General features: G+C 41.7%; 1 protein-coding gene across 2 annotated transcripts; it reads right to left on the reverse strand.

The window, feature by feature from the left end:
• Positions 1–9,273: 9,273 nt before the first annotated feature.
• DMP1 (dentin matrix acidic phosphoprotein 1) lies at positions 9,274–16,046 on the reverse strand. 2 transcript variants are annotated; one of them, XM_024736205.1, is made up of 5 exons: positions 15,989–16,046; positions 15,473–15,516; positions 12,949–12,981; positions 12,722–12,769; positions 9,274–10,644 (listed from the first exon to the last, which is right to left on the reverse strand). In XM_024736205.1, the coding sequence occupies exons 1-5, from the start codon at positions 16,044–16,046 to the stop codon at positions 9,274–9,276; spliced, it is 1,554 nt and encodes a 517-aa protein (XP_024591973.1). The 2 variants fall into 2 exon arrangements, with proteins under 2 accessions (XP_024591973.1, XP_024591974.1); XM_024736206.1 differs by lacking the exon at positions 12,722–12,769.
• Between the last annotated feature and the right edge of the window lie 3,258 nt (positions 16,047–19,304).

The raw sequence follows: 19,304 nt of genomic DNA on the forward strand, positions 1-19,304 counted from the left end.
ACAGGGACAGTATCAGTTATTTCTTGAATTTTAGGAGAATGTATAGAGCATGTAGTATATCTACACAGTCTATCTAGTTATGATCCGTTTCTATCTCTTATTGGTTGTCTAGTATCAGTAATATGGGTAATGTTTCTTAAATAAAGTAGAAACAGAGGTTCAGAGAAGTGACTAGTTCAACAGAGCAAAATTGGACTCATATCTAGAACTCAATTTGGTCCTGCACACTGTCTGTATTTATGCAAGGAAAAAGGTAGAATACTTGGACTGAAGCCTGACTTCATTATATTTTCAATATTTAAAGGAACCTTATTAGTATCTCCTCTGAGTGTTAAATATCTTTATGATTCAGGTATGGTTTGTGACATTGGGCATAGGGAAAATTGTCAGAAGTAGAACTGATCCTCCTGGAAGGAAAATTGTCTCTTAGGTTCCTTTTAAGGTTATAAGACTCAGTATGTGCTTCAGCCAGGAGAAAGAAGCCAGTTTAGAGCTGGTTCTAAGAAAATTAAGTTTCAAAATTTAAGGCAATTTACTGAGCTGTTAATCTGAGAATATAAAATCTAAATTAAAATCTTTCCTGACCTATATTCTAATCTGCCCCCAAAATCCTACTGGACCTTCCAAGCCCGTTCAAAATGCCCTACATCATCAAGTCAATCTATCACACTCATCATCTAGCTCTAATGCTAGAGCTGCCCGCATTTCTGTCCAGGGTTAACCCATCCACCTGTGCTCTGAATTCCAGACTCTTCTGGCCTCTCGGGGACCACAGCAGCGAGCAACACTGCCACCTGCTGGGAGTTAGAGAAGTTACAGAGTGGGACTACCCAGATATTCTTGAACTTCAGGATTTGAAGCTTTCTTAAAGAATCTTGTTCTTAAAGAAATGTAGATAAATCCCAATTGTGTTTAATGATAATTCTTATCTTTTAGGTCATAATGCTATTACATTATGACTCTTTCACTTGACGTCTGGAAAGGCTGCAGTTTAGGAATTGCTCTTCTCAGGGTAATTTACATTTTTACTCTAGTTGGTGCCATTAAATTACCAATATTAAATCAAGCATTATAGCCTAGTTGAACGTGTATTTCAATAGAGGGAGGTTAAAAAGACACATATAACTCTCCATTCAGACTGGGTGGAAGAATACGTGTAGTTAAATTAGAAGGCGTCTTGCCGTAGGGAAAAAATTTTCACGGCTGTTCTTGGTAATGGATGAGTTTAAAGTGGATAATCTAAGGTTGATAAGTAGCAAATGATATTTGCATAACGCTGTTCATTGCTTCATTTCAAATAGTAAAAAGAAAAAAGAAAGATATGATAACTTGAAACTGTAAAACATAAAAAAATAGGCTAAGTGAGAAAATTAAAAATCACTGTAGGGCTTCCCTGGTGGCGCAGTGGTTGAGAGTCCGCCTGCCGATGCAGGGGACACGGGTTCGTGCCCCGGTCCGGGAAGATCCCACATGCCGCGGAGCGACTGGGCCCGTGAGCCATGGCCGCGGAGCCTGCGCGTCCGGAGCTTGTGCTCCGCAACGGGAGAGGCCACAACAGTGAGAGGCCCGCATACCGCAAAAAAAAAAAAAAAAAAAAAAGTCACTGTAACTGCAACTATGGAAAAGATATGCATGCTTACTGAGTGGTGGCCAGGAGGTCAAACTATACATCCCTTGATGGAACTCATCATGTTTAAATCGTGTTAGGGTGAACTTCTAGAGGATGGTAAACTTTTACATCATCTCTACGGTTCCCCTGCTCTATATCAGATTCTGAACCTCATGAACCTAGTTTTGGCCAAAGTTCAAAGCATCCTGTCTCATTCTCTTGTGTAGGACCTTCTTTTGGCTTCTGACCTCAAGTGGACCATATTTCAAGATGCCATAATCCCTCCGACTTACTGTGTCCCCCTTACTTCTCTCCTTAGTATTTGAGAAGTCAGGAAGTTACGGTCCACTCCCAGAAAAAAAGATTAACATTACCTCTTCAAGCACACATACAATTTCTGAAGGACAGTGAAAACAGTTCTCTACTTTGCCTTTCAAGACATTTATCAACCCATATGGAATCCAGTTCCCATGGGCATAAGGGGGTCCCTTCTCTCTGGTCTCCCTTCTCTGTCTTCCTCTTTCTCCTCTCCTTTTACCCCCTCATAATTTTAGTCCTTTTTCATCCACTGGAGTCATTTGACTCCTTCAAATTTCCCCCTTAGTGAAGCTGGAACAGAGACAAGTAGGGAGAGTAATTCATATCCTTTAAATCCTGAATAAGGCAGGATAAAGGACAGTGTACTTTGAGGTCCATCCTCAGAGTGGAAACATCTAAAGGACAAAAGAAAACATTTCTCTTAGTAATATTGTCACCATTTTAAAGCATAGCAGAGTTTGTCCTTTCTCTACCTATGTAAGCTCCCTATTTATTGCCATAACTTGTATTGACAGTGGGAGTGGGGGAATAGGATGGGAGTAGGGAATCACCCACTCCAGGAAGGAGACGAGACAGCTTTGAAGTTCTGTGTGGGGTGGAGTGTGGATGTGGTCCCAGCGACAATGTCCCAGACAGACTTCCTGCATCCTCCCTTCTGCTAGTTCCCTTCTTCCCCATGGGGGACTTCCAGACAATCTGCTAGATGTACAATTCATAAAGACTGACCTGTGTTATGTGAAAGGATGGTAATGGTCTCTTTCATGTCAGTTACACAATAAGGTCTCTAACCAAACACTACGTTTATATTCAGTTGGTTAAAATAATAGTCATGATCTGTACCAAAGAAAAGGGAAAGCCAGGCTGTTTTGTGTGTCTGACCGTGAGACCTACAGTCTGTAGATGTTTCTCCTGCTATAATCTCTTCCATCTGTGGTACTGTGGTGCAAGGACAGAGGGAAACCATTCACGAGCTTAAGTAAGATTTATTTTGATGACAATTCAGATGCTGATAGAAAGCCAACTAGAGTAAACCTCAGAGATCCTATGCTCTGAATGGCCTTGGGGTGGGCAGTTTACCAAAAAGCAAAAAGAGCCTTACATTTTTTCTGATGACTGATTACATCTTAACTAGTCACTGTCCGGGAGCTGATGAGAGCTAAATGCTCCAGTCACTCAAACGTTGGGTCCATTTATGTGCTGGTAGAGGAAGCAGACAAGCCTGTGTAATCGACATAAGCATTCAACTCATCATATTAAATAGGGTCGGAATTTGATTAGTGTTTTCCTTCCAAAATGAGACCTATGCCTGGGACCAAAGAGTGGCCAAACGTTTGCAGAATTAACCACTATATTATATCAGAGCTCTCAATGCTGGCTATGCTTTGGAATTGCTGAAGACTTTATAAAAATACCAGTGCTGAAGCCTAATCCCAGACCAATTAAATAGGATTCTCTGGGGTGGAGCCTGGGTAAAGACTTAAAAAAAAAAAAACTCCTCAGGTGACGCGCACCAGGGCTGAGAACCAGTGCTATTAGACAGTGTACAATGGAATAGAAGCAAGTTTACAGCCTTACCTCATTTTCATTATATTCATTAATAACAGCCAGATTTGCAAATTGCACTTGAGTAAATCAATGTCTCAACTTGAAATTCTGACCAATAATTTCAGTCCTAGATGTAGAAATTTACCAAATGGTACCTAGCAGTTTCGTGAAACGATAAAATTCCTATTTATTCCCAAAGAATAGATTATATACTGGGGCATTCTCTTCATTACCCATATTTTCAAAAGCTAAATATTCCATTCACTTTAACAGTAAATTCACAGTCTAAAAGTTAATCCAATCTAACTAATACTAAACCTACTGAGGATACATAACGATATTCTGAGAGCACAGTTGGAGAACATGTTTTCTTCAATTATTAAATTAAGGAAAGTGCGACTTCCCTGGTGGCGCAGTGGTTAAGAATCTGCCTGCCAATGCAGGGGACACCGGTTCGAGCCCTGGTCCGGGAAGATCTCACATTCCATGGAGCAACTAAGCCCGTGTGCCACAACTACTGAGTCCTCACGCACCGCAACTACTGAAGCGCACGCCTAGAGCCTGTGCTCCACAACAAGAGAAGCGACCGCAGTGAGAAGCCCGCGCACCGCAACGAAGAGTAGCCCCCGCTCGCCGCAACTAGAGAAAGCCCGTGTGCAGCAAGGAAGACCCAACGCAGCCAATAAATAAATAAAGAAAGAAAGAAAGCTATTAAATCTGGTCAAAAGTATGGATCTTTTAAAAAATAAAATAAAATAAAGGAAAGCTAACTCAGTGTTTCTGGTGAGAACTCTAAATTATATAGTCTCTGAATATATACACATATTAATGAGGATGTAGATTAAGCTGCTGTAATGTGGAAATCCCAAAATACAGTGGATTAAACAATATTGAAGTTTATTTCTCTCTCATGAGACAACGAGGAGGAGGGTACCTTTTGGTACAAGGAAACTATTTTGAAAGATGCCAATTTCTAGCCAATGGGGAGAGAGGAGAGGAAAGGAAAGAGGCCAAGCGCATCACTTCTGCTCACATGCTGTTAGCCAGAACTTAGCCACATGTGCATGTAAGGAACTTAGCCACATGTGCTGCAAGGAAGTTTGGGAAATGGAGTCTCCATCTCGGCAGCCATGTGCTCAACTGAAAACCAAAGATTTTTATTACTAATACAAAGAAGAGGAAAATGGATATTGGGGATAAATCTCAATTTCCACAACATCTACATCCAGTCCAGAATCTAAATATACTTGGAATGCAAGGGAACTATATGGTTTAAAATTTTACTTTGAGAAAATTTATTTTCATTATGTGTCCTATATCAACATTTAAGAAGTTTAAAATTTGTATTCATTTGATCAAAAAGATATTTTATGATATACTATCTTCCTTTATACAAGCATTAGCTATGATGTATGCAAGTGATGCATAGCACGTGATGCATGTAACATGGATCATGCTAATGCCCTCAGCACGCTTCCTCAGCGCTGACCTGGGCTTTGCCAGAACACGGTAGTTCCACAGGACAATGTTCAGACAGATCTTACATGGTTGTCAGTGTTATTTCTTTTATTTAATTGAATAGATTCTGGCAGCCTAGTCATGGACTCCTTTGAGCATCTGATGAAAATCGTGGATCCTCTACTCAAATATATCCACGATTTAGCAAATAATTTTAGGGACGTTAGAAACACCTTCCCCCATGAAGCCCAGTTTCAGAGTGTCTTGATTCTGTCTTCCACAGAAGCCCGGGAAAGTATAGATGAAATCACTAATCCCTCTCTCAGGGACCCACCAATGGAATTCCTGGAGCTCTGGCCCAAGGCGGACACCTAGCACAGGACCTGGGGCATGGTGATGCTCTATGATGTTCGTTCCCTTGTATTTCAAAGCTCCTTTGCTCCCTGTAAGAACTCCTTGGTGTGCTGGCATGGGCAAAAGTAAGCAAATAAAATGATTGTTAATTAAAAAAAAAAAAAAAAGAATTCCTTGGTGGTCCACGCATCCCCCTTGGTATTAGTGTTACTTCTCCCATCTTCAGCAACACGAATCACAACCAGAGCCTTGGTGGTTGACTTGGTCATTCTCATGACATTAATGCCGCTCCTCCTTTTGGCACGGACACGGACCTTCTCCCCATCAGCGGGATGTTTTTCCATCTTTTTGCTCACGCAGCATCTGAAGCGCCTTCTTACATATATTACCTCCTTATATGTTTGGATGAGAGACAAAATTCACCTTGTGATATTGAAACTGAAAACGCAAGATACTTTCTCTGTAGGGCCCCTTGTAACTATTGCATGGGCACTTAGTACAGGCTCTGACAGGTTTATGCATCTGCCACAAACTTGGAATGGAAAGCTAGTGATATAACCCAGCAGGGTCCGTGGAGAAGGGTCTCTGGCAGCAGCGACAGCCGGGATCAGCAGGACCAGGGTTATTGTAATAGTACCAGTGTTACCGGCAGCCTCCGGAGTCATTACCAGCGGGGTCAGCAGTACAAGCCAGTGTCTAATGCTTTGTAGTTGAATCAGTGGCTTCCAGGCTGAATGAGTTCTCCTGCATATGAAGCCATGTTTCCTAAAGACTTCAGTATAAGCTTTCTTTTTTGGACACCAATATTGCTAGCTTCTCCAGCATCACTACGATATTTCCTTGTACAAAATCTTCAGTAGTAATCTTCACTGTGACATAGATCTACATGGGAAACTTTGTGCGAAATAAGAATGAATTTCTCCACTGAAAGGGGCAGGTCTAGGAAAATAAGCCATCGGAAAATGACTGAGAGGCTCTTGGGTTCTTTCCATGCTGAGAACAAGCAGAGAATATAGCATTTCCTTTACTTATATTTCAAGCAGGTAAGGCCATAATCGTATACTCATGAATCTTACTCCACTGCTTGAAACTTTCAGTGGTTCATCATCAAACTGAAATGGAAGCAGGCTCTGTCATTTCTTGGATTTTAAACTAGAATAATTAACTTAGCTTTTCTGGGCCTCATTTGCTCTTCTTTATTTTTTATATATTTTTAAGGGGTAGAGAGTTTGTAATATCCATGAAAGATGTTTGTGATATGTATGATATATAATACATGAAAACCTGGTGCCAGAAAGGCACTCCATAAAAATGAAGTTTATTCTCCTTAATTTAGCATTCTGAGGCCTTCACTTTAGATCGCGATCTGCCTTTCCAGTCTCTTCTCTTATCACTTCCCTTCCCTCTTCCTCTCTTCCAAATGCTTTGGTGACACCAGATTTTGAACATCATACCTTAATGTGCCATAAACAATTCCATACATCTGCTCCTCTGTTCCCTCTGCCTGGAATGTGCTTCTCCCCTGTTTTCTTTTTCACTCTCCAAGGTCCACCTATGTCGTCCAGTACTTCCTCCACTTAGCTATTAAGTTAGCCACTGTTCTGAGGTTATATGACCTAAGTTCATGAGTCTGATTTCATTAGGCTTTTTGGTTGCAAGGAGAAAAGATGTCAGAAAGGTGGGTGTATTGTAAGGATACAGGTGGCACTTAAGAGGAAAGAATGTCACAGGCATCCAAGAAGGCCTGATAGGCAATAGGAAAGTCAGGATCCAAGCATGAGAGCAAGAGGGTTACGATCTGCCCCCCCCCCAGCATCAGTTCAATCAGTTTCAGTTTTGTGCTCCACCATTAATGGACTTAAGCTTTCTCCTTATTCCTGCTTCTCTGTATTTTCCCGTCTGTTTTTGTTCAGATCACTTTCTGGCACCTCTCTCCCTAAACATCCAAATTTACAGAGAGGGAAAATCAGATTAGACCCCAAGCCACCCTCATTGTTCTTCAGGCAGAGCCTTTGTGACATGCCTCCTCTGAGGCTGCTGGCCGACTTCCCTTGGCTTGGGCGCTCATCCCACACCATCCCCTGTGGTGAGGCGGGCCATTGGAGCGGCTAGAACCTGGTCACCTATGTCTCAAGCAACCAGGAAGTCTGTGCATGGGCAGTTCTCCTCTGAAGACGCTGTGGGTTGGTAGGAACCTGTAGGTTAATAAAGCAAGGTAAGTAATCCAGAGAGTCAGAGAACCCAAATGTAGGTGTGCAGATGGGCTGCTTCAGAATCTCCTGGGATCCTTTTTAAAATACAGAACTTGGGGTTCACTCCAGATCTACTGAATTAAAATCTGAAGGGAGAGGCTTAGAGAACTATATATATTTTATCTCCGCAAGAGACCATAGCTTTGACATTATGAGGGAACAGAGCTATGTGAAGGATGGGAAGGGTCAGACTGAAGGTTAGGAAGTTTTCTTGATTCTCTGGATGAATTTGTAGGGGCATTTTGATGTGCTCTAGTGGCAGTGTGTGTGAAAACACATTTGAAAAGTGGAAGTGCTGAGGTGAGGTAGTTTCCTTCAAAGAAATACACTGCGAGGAATGTGTATCTCTGTAGTTTCCAGAGTTTACACTTATGACTGTCAGAGAGACCAGGAAGGACTAATGTTAAACCCAAACACCGTGAACTTTCGGCATGGCCTTATACAAAAGCTGAGCGTTTGCTTCCTTTTTATAGCCTTATCTATAACGGGTATAGTTAGTGAAATACCATAAGCAACATGCAAAGTAACTTTATCAAAATGCCGCCTGAAGTATAAGTAAAATTAAATTTTCAGGAAATAACTTAAGAAAATCTTTTGTTTTAATGGGAGAAAGCTAATAGACTATTTTGCAGTGCGTTAAAGGAAGAGTTGTTTCATATAAATATATCCTAAAAATTGACATCACTATAAAAAATAAGCACATACTTCTTCTGGAGATTATTATCTTTATTACAAAACAAATATTTTATGTTGAGGTAACATTTCAAAGGGTATTTGGCAAAAATCAGTTGAATTCTACACACACAATTTTGCTACATGCGACCCAGGCAAAGGACTCTGAGAACAGTTTCTCTAACATTGCACATGGACTGATCTTAGAAAAAAGTAAGCTGAAAGTTGTCTATTTAAAGAGGAATTTTCTTTTTCCACTCTCCCCAAACCATTCCTCCATATCATCACCAGTGGGCAGGGAAGTGATGCTCACTGGAGTACCACAAAAAACATTGAAAAGGATAAATTAATTGAAAAAGAAGTTTTGCTTATCCAAAACACCTCACTGTGCCATAATTTGAAAGTGCTTTCACAAACTAAATATTTATTCATACAGGATTTTCTATTGCCTGTACCAAGAATAAATAGAACTGTCTTTTCTTAAATGGAGAAATCCTATGCAATGCTCCAAGTCCAGTGTCTTTTCTGCTGTGAAGCCTTCTCCGATTCTCTAAGGCAAAGTTGGTCCCCGCTCTGTGCTCCCATGTGTTCTGTGCATACCTGTGTTATAGGACTCACCTCATTGGATAGTAGTAATTCTTGCTTCTGTCATATGTATCCCTCTTTAGCTTTATTTATCCCTCCATAAGCTCCTCAGGAGCAAGAAACAAGTCTTAACTTCTTTATATCCCCAGCACCTGGCACAGCGCCTGGTACCTAACAGAATCTCAGCAACTGTGTGTTAGGTTAATGAGTTAGGAACTATTTCAGCTGTGAAGCTATAATGCACATCTTTCCTTGCGTCAGGTCTCATCGAGGGTATTCTAGTGAAATTCCCCATTATTGAAACCTCTATGGTTTGGTGACATCCTAGAAAGAAGTATAATGTCCAGTATTTCCTTTCATAAAGGAATGGTCTCTGGTTATCCTTCTGATACAAACATCAGTAAATTACAGTTCTCATGATTTCCCTAGTCTCCAACCCCCAAGACACGTGTCTGTGAGAGGCACTCAGGAACGGCCGTGCTAATAGCCGTCTTGGCAGTCATTGTCGTCCTGATCGCCGATGGGTTTGTTGTGATAAGCATCGACTGTCAATCTTCTGCTTTCTATCTCGGTGTTTCTGGACTGGATGTCTTCCTCGCTGCTTGATGTGCTCTCAGTGGAGTCGCTCTCTTCTTTTGATTTGCTGCTGTCCTGAGAATCGCTGCTCTGCTCCTCCTCAGACGGGCTGTCCTCCTGGCTTTCCTGGCTCTGGCTCTCTGTCGAGGCGCTGGGAGACCAGGGGTCCTCCTGGCTGGAACTGTTCTCCTCTTCAGTGGACTCCGGGCTTTCCTCCGAGGATCTGAGGCTCTCACTGGATTCACTGTCAGTTTGCCCCTCTCTGGATCTGCTCTCTGAACTGGAGGGTTTATCCAAGCTGTCCTCATCACTGGAGTCACTAGATTCCTGTTCTTTTGAGTGACTGGTAACGTTATTGGGGTTGTCACCCCTGGACTCACGCACGACCTCTTCCTGAGATTCACTACTGTTTTCTTGAGAAGGCAGGTCAACCTCTTCACTGGACTCACTGCTGGTCTCTTGGACGTTCTGACTGTCTTCTGGGGACTGATCCTCCTCGCTCTCTTGTTGAGATTCACTCTTGCTGTGTTCCCTGGATTGGCTGAGACCAGCTTCTTTGGAGTCGGGGTATTCTGTGGAGTCACTCTTGCTTTCTTCCATTGTGTTGCTGTCATGAAGCTCACCTCTGCCATCTTCCTCCGAGATGCGAGACATTCTGAAAAATTTCCTACTGGGATACCCCGCTGACGGGCTTTCACCAGAATCCTGAGTCCTTGCTTGCCCATCGCTCCCTTTCGAATCTTTTGACTTGATGCTGGCCCTGCTTATTCTGGAATTGCTTCTCTCGCTCCTGAAGGTGTCGGGGTCTTCGCTTTGCATTCCTTCATCGTCAAAGTCAGAGCCGTCCCCGTGGCTACCAACTCCCTCGCTGTCGCCTCCCACCCACCGCCCTGCACTCTCGCTGTCTGGAGTGGAGTCACGTCCCTCGGGCCTGCTGTGCCCCTCGTCCTCACTGGCAAAGTCCCTGCTCTCACTGGTGGTGTCTTGAGCACTGTCTTCCCCCCGTGGGACACTGTCCTCCGTGGACTGTGTGCTGTCAGTGGGGTCCTCACCGCTTCCGAGCCTGGAGTTCCCGCCTCGCCTCTCTTCAGGTCCTGGGCCATGGTCATCGTCAGCTGAGGTGTCATCTCCACTCTCGTCTTCATCATCATCTTTATCATCTCCTTCTTTTCCTCCGCTCCTAGAAAGGCCACCAGCTGGTCTATGAATGTATTGCTGATCATCAAGGCCCAGGCCCTCCTCTGATTCAGTGCTGTCACTGGGGTCTTCATTTACCTGGAGTTTAGGGTTCACAGACATGGTTAGTACCCCAGGAGCTGCTCTCAAGGGTGGTATTTAATGCCCATCTAGGCTCTTTTTGCTTTCTCCTTCCTATGTCCCTCATCAAAGCCATTGAGCCAATTTTACGGCTCAATAATGTTTCAACCAGGGGTTAAAAAGGAAGGAAGAACAGTTGAAAGTCAACTCGTTCCATTTTACATAGGCACAGTTCGCTTAATGCTGCAAACATTTTCTCAAAAAGTTTTATAGAAATCACATTTATGGAACTCAATATTTAAGTGTGAGTCCTTAAAGGATACTTTCAGAGAATTTTTTGTAAATTAAAGAATTGGTTGGGCTTCCCTGGTGGCGCAGTGGTGGAGAGTCCGCCTGCCGATGCAGGGGACACGGGTTCGTGCCCCGGTCCGGGAAGATCCCACATGCCGCGGAGCGGCTGGGCCCGTGAGCCATGGCCGCTGAGCCTGCGTGTCCGGAGCCTGTGCTCCGCAACGGGAGAGGCCACGACAGTGAGAGGCCAGCATACCGCAAAAAAAAAAAAAAAAAAAAGAATTGGTTTATAATACTCACTCACCAAGTTGCTTGGTTTAAAACACAGTTTTTTAAAATATTGGGTGATTTTTAAAATGACTCAAGTTTTTTTTTTCTAATCAACTCTGGGGGGGAGGAATGTATTAGGGCAGGCGGATGAAACCTTTAGCTAAAATGAAAGTATAATATTGTAGTAAGGTATAAATCTCACCAAAACCATGTTTATAACTCATTTGCACAGGCACAGGGTTGCCTGTGGAAGGCTTAGCTGAAGAACTGTAGCTAGTGTGACCACCAAGGCAGCTTAGTTCTCAGTGTGAGCTCAGAGAGGTGATCCCCAGAAGTAAAACCATTGGATGCTCTACTCAGATAAGGAAGGATAGTGAATCTTCATTCATCACGCTCTGGAAAAATCTGCTCTCTCTACCATATCCTATGACAGAACATTCTTGCCAACTTTTTTATTTTTTCCCACTTGTCCCTACTCATCAATGTCTGAGTTTCCAGTCAGGACTACAGGGTGATGACACCTCTTCCTATCGCTAGGGTGTACACTGATCCATTGGAACTGAGCATCTATTTAGTTTTCCTGACCTCGATAGGCACATACTGGACCCCTCCCAAGGTGCTATCATCCTCTGAGAGCCCAGAGAACACTGAGGCAGTACATCACAACGTCCCCAGAAAAGAGCATTTCCCCAATTCTACGCTTATAAATCTGTAAAATGTTCCTCTGACAATCTTTAGTAAATAGTGGTAAAAAAGTCTAAATTCATTTTCCAACTGATGGAGTATAGAATGCAACATGGGTCAAAGTTTCAGGGAGAAACCTGGTTCCTAGAATGTCTGGAGCCCCTCGGGGTTGAGATTGGTCAAAATGATAGGACAGAAGAGTGGGGAAAGGAGAGGGAAGGTGGGGACGGGAAAGAGCATAAGAAGAAGGAAGCTACCAAGTTTTCTATTAAAGTGATATAAGCTAAGTCAGCTTTTCTCTCTCCCAGGGCCACAGATGAGACTATTTTAAAGATGTCATTACTAGAGCAGCTGTCTCCTTAAAGGTTCCCCAGAGCTCTCCTATTCTCTCCTCCAACAGGATTCCGGGCCCAGAGGTGGTCTCCAGGCCCAGCAGGCATCTCACATTAACCAGAACTCTTTGCCCGATCTGAACTGCTCCAATTGTGAAACCAACATTTGAGATTTATGAGTGAGCTATTCCTCGTCTTCCAGAGTCTATGACCGTGTGTGTGTGTGTGTGTGTGTGTGTGTGTGTGTGTGCGCGCGTGTGTGTGTTCTCTTTAACTAGAGGGACATTTAGGGCCATTTGTCTATCATCTGGCCCCAGTGATAAATATGGAATGAAGGGCATGTCTACCTCTGAATTCTCCCACTCATTTTTCCCTTCCTATTTTATGGGGCGATTTAGCCAGCATAACCAAAGGTTAGAAAATATTATATTTAGAATGGTCACTAGGTAATTTAATATAACATCATTTCCTTTGATTCCTAAGTAGCCTGGAAAGTTAAGAAAGGTTTGTTTAACTACCTGTTCCTTTGAGCTAACTTTACTTTCTTCTGATGACTCACTTCTCTCCTAAAAAGAAAAAGAAATGTTTATTTTTCATGTTCGTAATTGATGAATAAAGATAAAAATAGGGCACACATCCATCGCTTGTGGTTTGGATTTACTACTTTCCAAACGGCCTGAGATGATAAGAGTGTGAAAGTGATTTCATGAGATGTTTATGATAAAAAAATCAATGAGATAGTTACCAAAGGTGGTGTTGGTGTCTGAGCCAAAAGACCCTGTAAAAAAGGAAGGAAGACAAGTTACTCTTTCACAGATGGATCATATCATTGAAAACATTTAGGATAATTTTAGGATTTTTTAGTATATTGATATCTATTTTGTATTCACATGAATATTAATGCTATTTTATAATGAAATGGCTAAACAATGAATGTCAGATGACCAGTGGCCTGAAAAGACCTTGTGATATAAAAAACCTAGAAGATTTTTGTATTTCCAATACTTAGACAAAAACACAATTTCTTTGAGGAAAAATATACAACCTAGAGGAAATGTAAGAGAGGAGAAACAGCGCTGGAACTCACAAACCCAGATTTAAGTCTCAGTTAGCTCCTTGGCTTAGGTTTTAGCCCTGAAAACTGTCTTGATGCTAGCGCTGAAATTCATGTGTTCCAGGAAATATCTAGTCTCAGGTAAACTGCGATGGTTGGTCACTCTACGTGAATTTGCACAATTCACTTCACCTATCTGATGTCAGTTTCTTATTTGTAAATTAAGAATATTAACAACCACTGCACTTATTGTACATGGTTACTGTGAGGATGAAATTGGCTAATGCCTATGGAAGCATCTTGAAAAGTATTCAATATGATATAAGCTGAAGAAGTGATCCATTTTGAGAACATCTACTTTATAAAATTCAATAGCGGACAAAACTGAATTGAAAAAGCCATTAAACCTTTCTTGAGTCACGTAAGATCACCAAAATAACAAATGCTAAATCTGAAACTTAGTCAGAGTTCTGATTTATTTCACTTTCTTTAATCTGATGAGAACTCTAAGAGTACCTGTACCACCTCTGGTGCCCTCTCCCCATCTACTCTCCCCCTCGCCTTGAACACGACGAAATCCCAAATCCCATGTGGCTCAAAGCCACTGAGCAATGGGTATGAAGACCCAGGGTGCAGAGTAGAGCAGAGAGTAGCTGCTGTCAGCATGTCTTCAACAAGCCTCTCAGCGATGCTGGGCTGGGATAGCTCCTAGAGGAAGGACCTATCATCACTTAAAGTCTTTGCCCTGTGACACTGCAGCAGGCACCATGGCAGACAACGCCAGTCACTTAGCATCTGGAATTAGGAATGGAAGGGAGTGAGACATTGGTATTTTTCTCCTGTCAAGGCTAGACTTGAGAACACAGTGTGTTTGGGGAACTCAGGCTGAATGAAAGAAGGGATCCACAGCAGCTGCTTTTAAATAAACCAGCCTAAGGATATTCCTGATGAAAGTTCATGTAAGAAATCCTGCAATACCTATTCCAGCCTCAAGCAGGGGCAGGACCCCATCTCAGGCCTCTGACATTATCTGGCCATCATTGTGCCCTAGCTGTGTCATACATAAAAGCCAGCAGGAAACAAGGTAATGAAAAAACATTCTGATTTAGGTTGAGATTTTAACCCTTACTCCTAGAGTCAGCCCTTCATATCCATGGGTTCCACATCCACGGATTCAGCCAAGCTCAGATCAAAAATATTTTTAAGAAAAGGAAGAAAGAAGGAAAGAAAGAATGCTCCAGAAGTTTCCAAAAGGCAAAACTTGTATTTGCTGCACTCCAGCAAATATTTACATTGTATTAGGTATTATAAGTAATCTAGAGATGATTTAAAGTACACATGAGGATGTATGCAGGTTACATGCAAATACTACATCATTTTATATAAGGGTCTTGAGCATCCATGGATCTTGGTATCCGAGGGGGTCCTGGAACTAATGCCCTGCGGATACAGAGTGACAATTGTAGTTCCAATCTTGAAAATCTACTGACTTCCTAGACCTGGCCCCTTCCCAAGAGGGATGTAACACCCCAGCAAAGAATATGAATTCTGGAGTCAGAGCGACCTGGGTTCAAAGTCTGGCTCTAACAGTAATTAACCACATAACCTAGACAGACTAGGTTACTCTCTGTGTCTCAACACAGAAAATACAACACCTAATTCACTAGGGGTACTGTGAAGATTGAGAAAGTTAATACATGGGAAACACACAGAACCGTGTCTGGCAGTGGTTGTTGAACTATTGAGAGTTAATAACGATTGGGTTATTCGGAGCCCACACTCAATAAACATTAGCTATCATTCCGAAGACTAGCATTCTCTCATTCTTCTTTCTCTTCTCACCTTCCGGGACTTGATCTCCTAACCTCCTGCCTACCAGACATCTGATAGAACAGACTTCTAGCCCGAATCCTTCAAGGACAATCTTGGTTCACTGTCATCCATCCCCTTGCGCTACTATACAGACCAATCACAAAAATAAAGCTAAAGGAGAAAATGCTTCCTCACCAAATTATACTATTAAGTTGGAGCTGAAGCATTATATGGACTACATTTTCTTATAAGAACTAGAAATTATCGCCCTTACTCCCTATATCTTAGGTTATTCATGTGTTCATTAAGTCAGTAGTAGTTTCAACATTTGCAATGAAGCCATCTTGGTTATACTAATAACATATTAAAATAAAAATATTTCAAAAAAATCTTTTCTACTCACCTTCCATTCTTCAGAACTCTTAGATTCAGTATTTTGATACCTGGCTACCTAGAAAATTCAGCACAAGTGGTCGGCCCACAGAAATTTCCAAAGCAGCAGCCATTAGCATACTTAAGAGGAGTATTAGTCAAATTTTAGCACGCATCAGAATCACCGGGAGGCCTTGTTAAAACACAGATAGCTGTGCCCTATCCCTGGAGAGTCTGGTTTAGTAGGTCTCATGGAGGACCTAGGAACTTACATTTCTAACAAGGTCTTAGCTGGTGCTACTGGTCTGGGGGATGACGCTTTGAGAACCACTCTTATGAGGAAGAGACATGAGCAGCCTAACTATACAAACGGCAAGTGAACAGAACAAGGGATTATTCGGATGATATTTTAAAGAAAAGAGCTTCCTAAGAAGCTACATTTTCATCTGACTGGAACATACGCAGCCACTTTGGCTTATAGCCAATGCAATTTGTGCAGTTTTAGGTATAAACCGTTTTTTTTTTTCATGCGTCCCTACCCTGATACTCACTGGGAGAGCACAGGACAGTCCCCACAAGAACACAAGCAGGATGCTGGTCCTCATTGCTGGGTGTGTCACCTCTACCTGTGACGAAAGACAGAAGATGCTTTTCTCCACCTTCAAGAAATATAGACGCTTCAACTTTTTAACACCTTCTTTCTATTAAAAAAATAAACTCATCCAAATGTCCATCAACTGAAGAATGGATAAACAAAATGCACTATATCCACACAGTGGAGTATTATTCAGCCATGAAAAGGAATGGAGTGCTGATACATGCTACAAAGCAGAGGAACCTTGCAAACATTATACTGAATGAAAGAAGCCAGACACAAAAGACCACATATTGTATGATTCCATTCATATGAAAAATCCACAATAGGCAAAGCTATAGAGACAGAAAGTAAGTGTTTGCCTCGGGCTGGAGGAGATGAGCCGTTGGGGTGACAACTAAGGGGTGAATTTTGAACATAATGAAAATGTTGTAAAGCTGACTTTGGTGAAGGTGGAATAACTCTTGTGAATATATGAAAAACCGTTGAACGGCATACTTCAAATGGGTGAGGTATACGGTGTGTGAATTATATCTCAATAAAGCTGTTTTTAAAAAACCTCACTCCAAAGAGATAAATTGAAAACTTTTCAATGAGGAGCTCTGTAAACACTTCTTCACTAACACATAAACTAGGACAAATGGAGGAAAAGTTAAGAAAAAGCAATAGAGAAATTTCTGACCGTTCACTTTTTTTCTTTTTAACATCTTTATTGGAGTATAATTGCTTTATAATGGTGTGTTAGTTTCTGCTTTATAACAAAGTGAATCAGTTATACATATACATATATCCCCATATCTCCTCCCTCTTGCGTCTCCCTCCCTCCCACCCTCCCTATCCCACCCCTCTAGGTGGTCACAAAGCACCGAGGTGATCTCCCAGTGCTATGCAGCTGCTTCCCAGTAGCTATCTAATGTGGCAGAACGGACTGGCAAATATCTTCCGACCAAAAAACTACATTTATTGATACCATTCATACCATTGATACCATTGATAGGTGGTGGGCATTTGTCTTCACACACACACACAGGGCTCCTCATTCACATTTATAACCACATAATAACGTCTAGACAAAATAGCTTGGTTTTGCATTTTTTCTTCATCTTCAAGAGATGCATTATGGCAGGCTTCATATTACAGCTCCAGAAAGCATTTAATATCCTCTGTGCTACTTTTAGTCATACATTATACATGATTATGCTAATTTTTTAAAGTGTCATTCACAATACTGAAGGATTCAGAGAAGATTAGAGGTTTGGGACACACTTGTGAATCACACTGAGAGAAACCTGCCAAATCAAACTGTATTTTCCTGGAGGGTGGCTTCATTTCACACTTCAAGAACTGGTGGTTTGGAAAACAATTTGTTCTATATCTAAAAATAGATGTCCTAGATGCTAATGTAAAAAGTTATTGAAATGATTTAAAAGGAAAATAATTTGCCCTGCACTCATAAGCCCTGGGGCTGTCCTAACAGACTGGTCAGATGGACATCCGTATACTCTGCGGAAAATCCTGCTGGCTGATTTCAGACCTCACTTTTGCTGATTTGTGTCTTTAAATGTTAAATATATACTATGCCAGTGACAAAAGATCTAAGCCAGAGATCCCCAACCTTGGTTGTATATCAGTATCACCTGGGGAGATTTAAAGCAATACCAGTGCCCAAACCCACCACGGGGTAACAAATCAGTTCACTGGGGGTGGGAACAAGCATGGGTTTGTTTTTAACGTGCTCCAAATGATTTTAACCTCTGATCTAAGAAATAATAGTACCTTGCTCAATAATGTCCGAATACACTGAATAATGTCTGAAACACTGGGCTCAGGAAGTCACCTCATCTTATTTTTCAAATTTATTCAAGAAAACAGTAGAAATCCTAAGATAAGGAGACTGAGAAGGTTCCTCATTTCTACCTTCATAAAGCTCAAATGGTCCGATAGAGCCTCTCTTGTATCTTGAGTGTTATTCCTCGTCAACACAGCTATTCTTTGTGTTATTTTCTTTATTCTAATTAGCACATTTCATATCAATCCTTGTGTGTTGATATTATTTTTATTTCTTTTTCAAATCTTTCCCCTAATATCAACAGAGAAAACATATGAAAATGTTCAGCTGCCCCTAAAACGAGCCTAATTAAACAGATATTACTTCTGAAGGAAACCAGAATATCCCATCCCAAAATACGCCTCTTTGACATAAAAATTATTTTGAGCTGAAGGCACTCATGAGACTGCAGATGCAAGAAGGGTGCTCTGATCGTCCTTCTTTTTCCCGGAAGCAGGAGATGATAAATCTCCCACGTGAAATTTGCCCTCCCTCTCTTAGGAGGAGGGAAGACATTCTCATCACCAGAGATGGAGTCAAGGCTGAGGGAAGTCCATGCAAAGAAATCTTGTTAAACTAACCTGATCTTCCTGGTTACTTCTCCACAATCTACTGTCCCTGTGTCTTGTCAATCCTTCACAAATGTACTGTTTCTTTGCCTAAAAGGTGTAAAAGCTTCCACTCCGGTCACTTCTTCACGTCCTCGTTCTCTTGTGAAGGTGCGCATGTACATGTAAAAATTTTAATAAAACGTGTATGCTTTTCTCCTGTTCCTCTGTCTTATGCCAGTTTAATTCTTAGGCTCAGCCAGAGACCCCAAGAGGACAGAGGAAAACTTTTCCTCCCCTACACTTCCCTTTAGTTCCCGTAATCAAAACATTTTCTTTTAAGTTCTCAGGTTCATTGCTTAAGGAAAGGAAAGTTTCTCCCAAATACGACACTCTCAAAATAACTGTGTACCGATGGTTTTGGCTTCATAGGTCAAATAATCCTGAGGTGGCTCACCATTTTCATTTTCAAAGTGAAATTTGAATAGAGTGATAATCTCACGGTGTTCTAAAAGCCAGCCAGTGTTCCAAGAAGTCAACAAATATTGAGTTCTCCTCGTATTTTCTTTTGCTTCTCTCTTATCTAAATAACAAAAAAATGCTCTACACCAATGAACGTTGTGTGTTTTATGAAGGAAGTGTGTGCTTCCAGTGCTCAGTTTCTCAGGGGTGTAATATTATGAAACATAAGGAAGATGCAGTAACTCGCTCGTGCTTCTAGAAATAACATTTAGCACCCCGACTCAAAGTCATAATTTTGCAAGTGGAAGTCTGGCAAACTAAAATAAAATACAGCCTGAGGTCCCGAGAGAGCCGGTGTTGCCAACCACAGAATATAGTCTGCCATCAAGCATTACAGAAAGTCAGAGCTCAAGCACTATACGTGTTAGGC

Source organism: Neophocaena asiaeorientalis, unplaced genomic scaffold (assembly GCF_003031525.2).
Source record: "Neophocaena asiaeorientalis asiaeorientalis breed wild unplaced genomic scaffold, Neophocaena_asiaeorientalis_V1.1 scaffold7, whole genome shotgun sequence".
Lineage (NCBI taxonomy): Eukaryota > Metazoa > Chordata > Mammalia > Artiodactyla > Phocoenidae > Neophocaena > Neophocaena asiaeorientalis.

Excerpts from the sequence above, each read along its gene's own strand:
- DMP1 (XM_024736205.1), bottom strand. The coding sequence starts at position 16,046 with ATGAGGACCAGCATCCTGCTTGTGTTCTTGTGGGGACTGTCCTGTGCT. Across the intron at positions 15,517-15,988 it reads GTCCTGTGCTCTCCCAGTGA|CCAGGTATCAAAATACTGAA; the intron begins GTATCAGGGTAG and ends TTTTCTAGGTAG. Across the intron at positions 10,645-12,721 it reads AAGTTAGCTCAAAGGAACAG|GTAAATGAAGACCCCAGTGA; the intron begins GTAGTTAAACAA and ends CCTAAACTCCAG.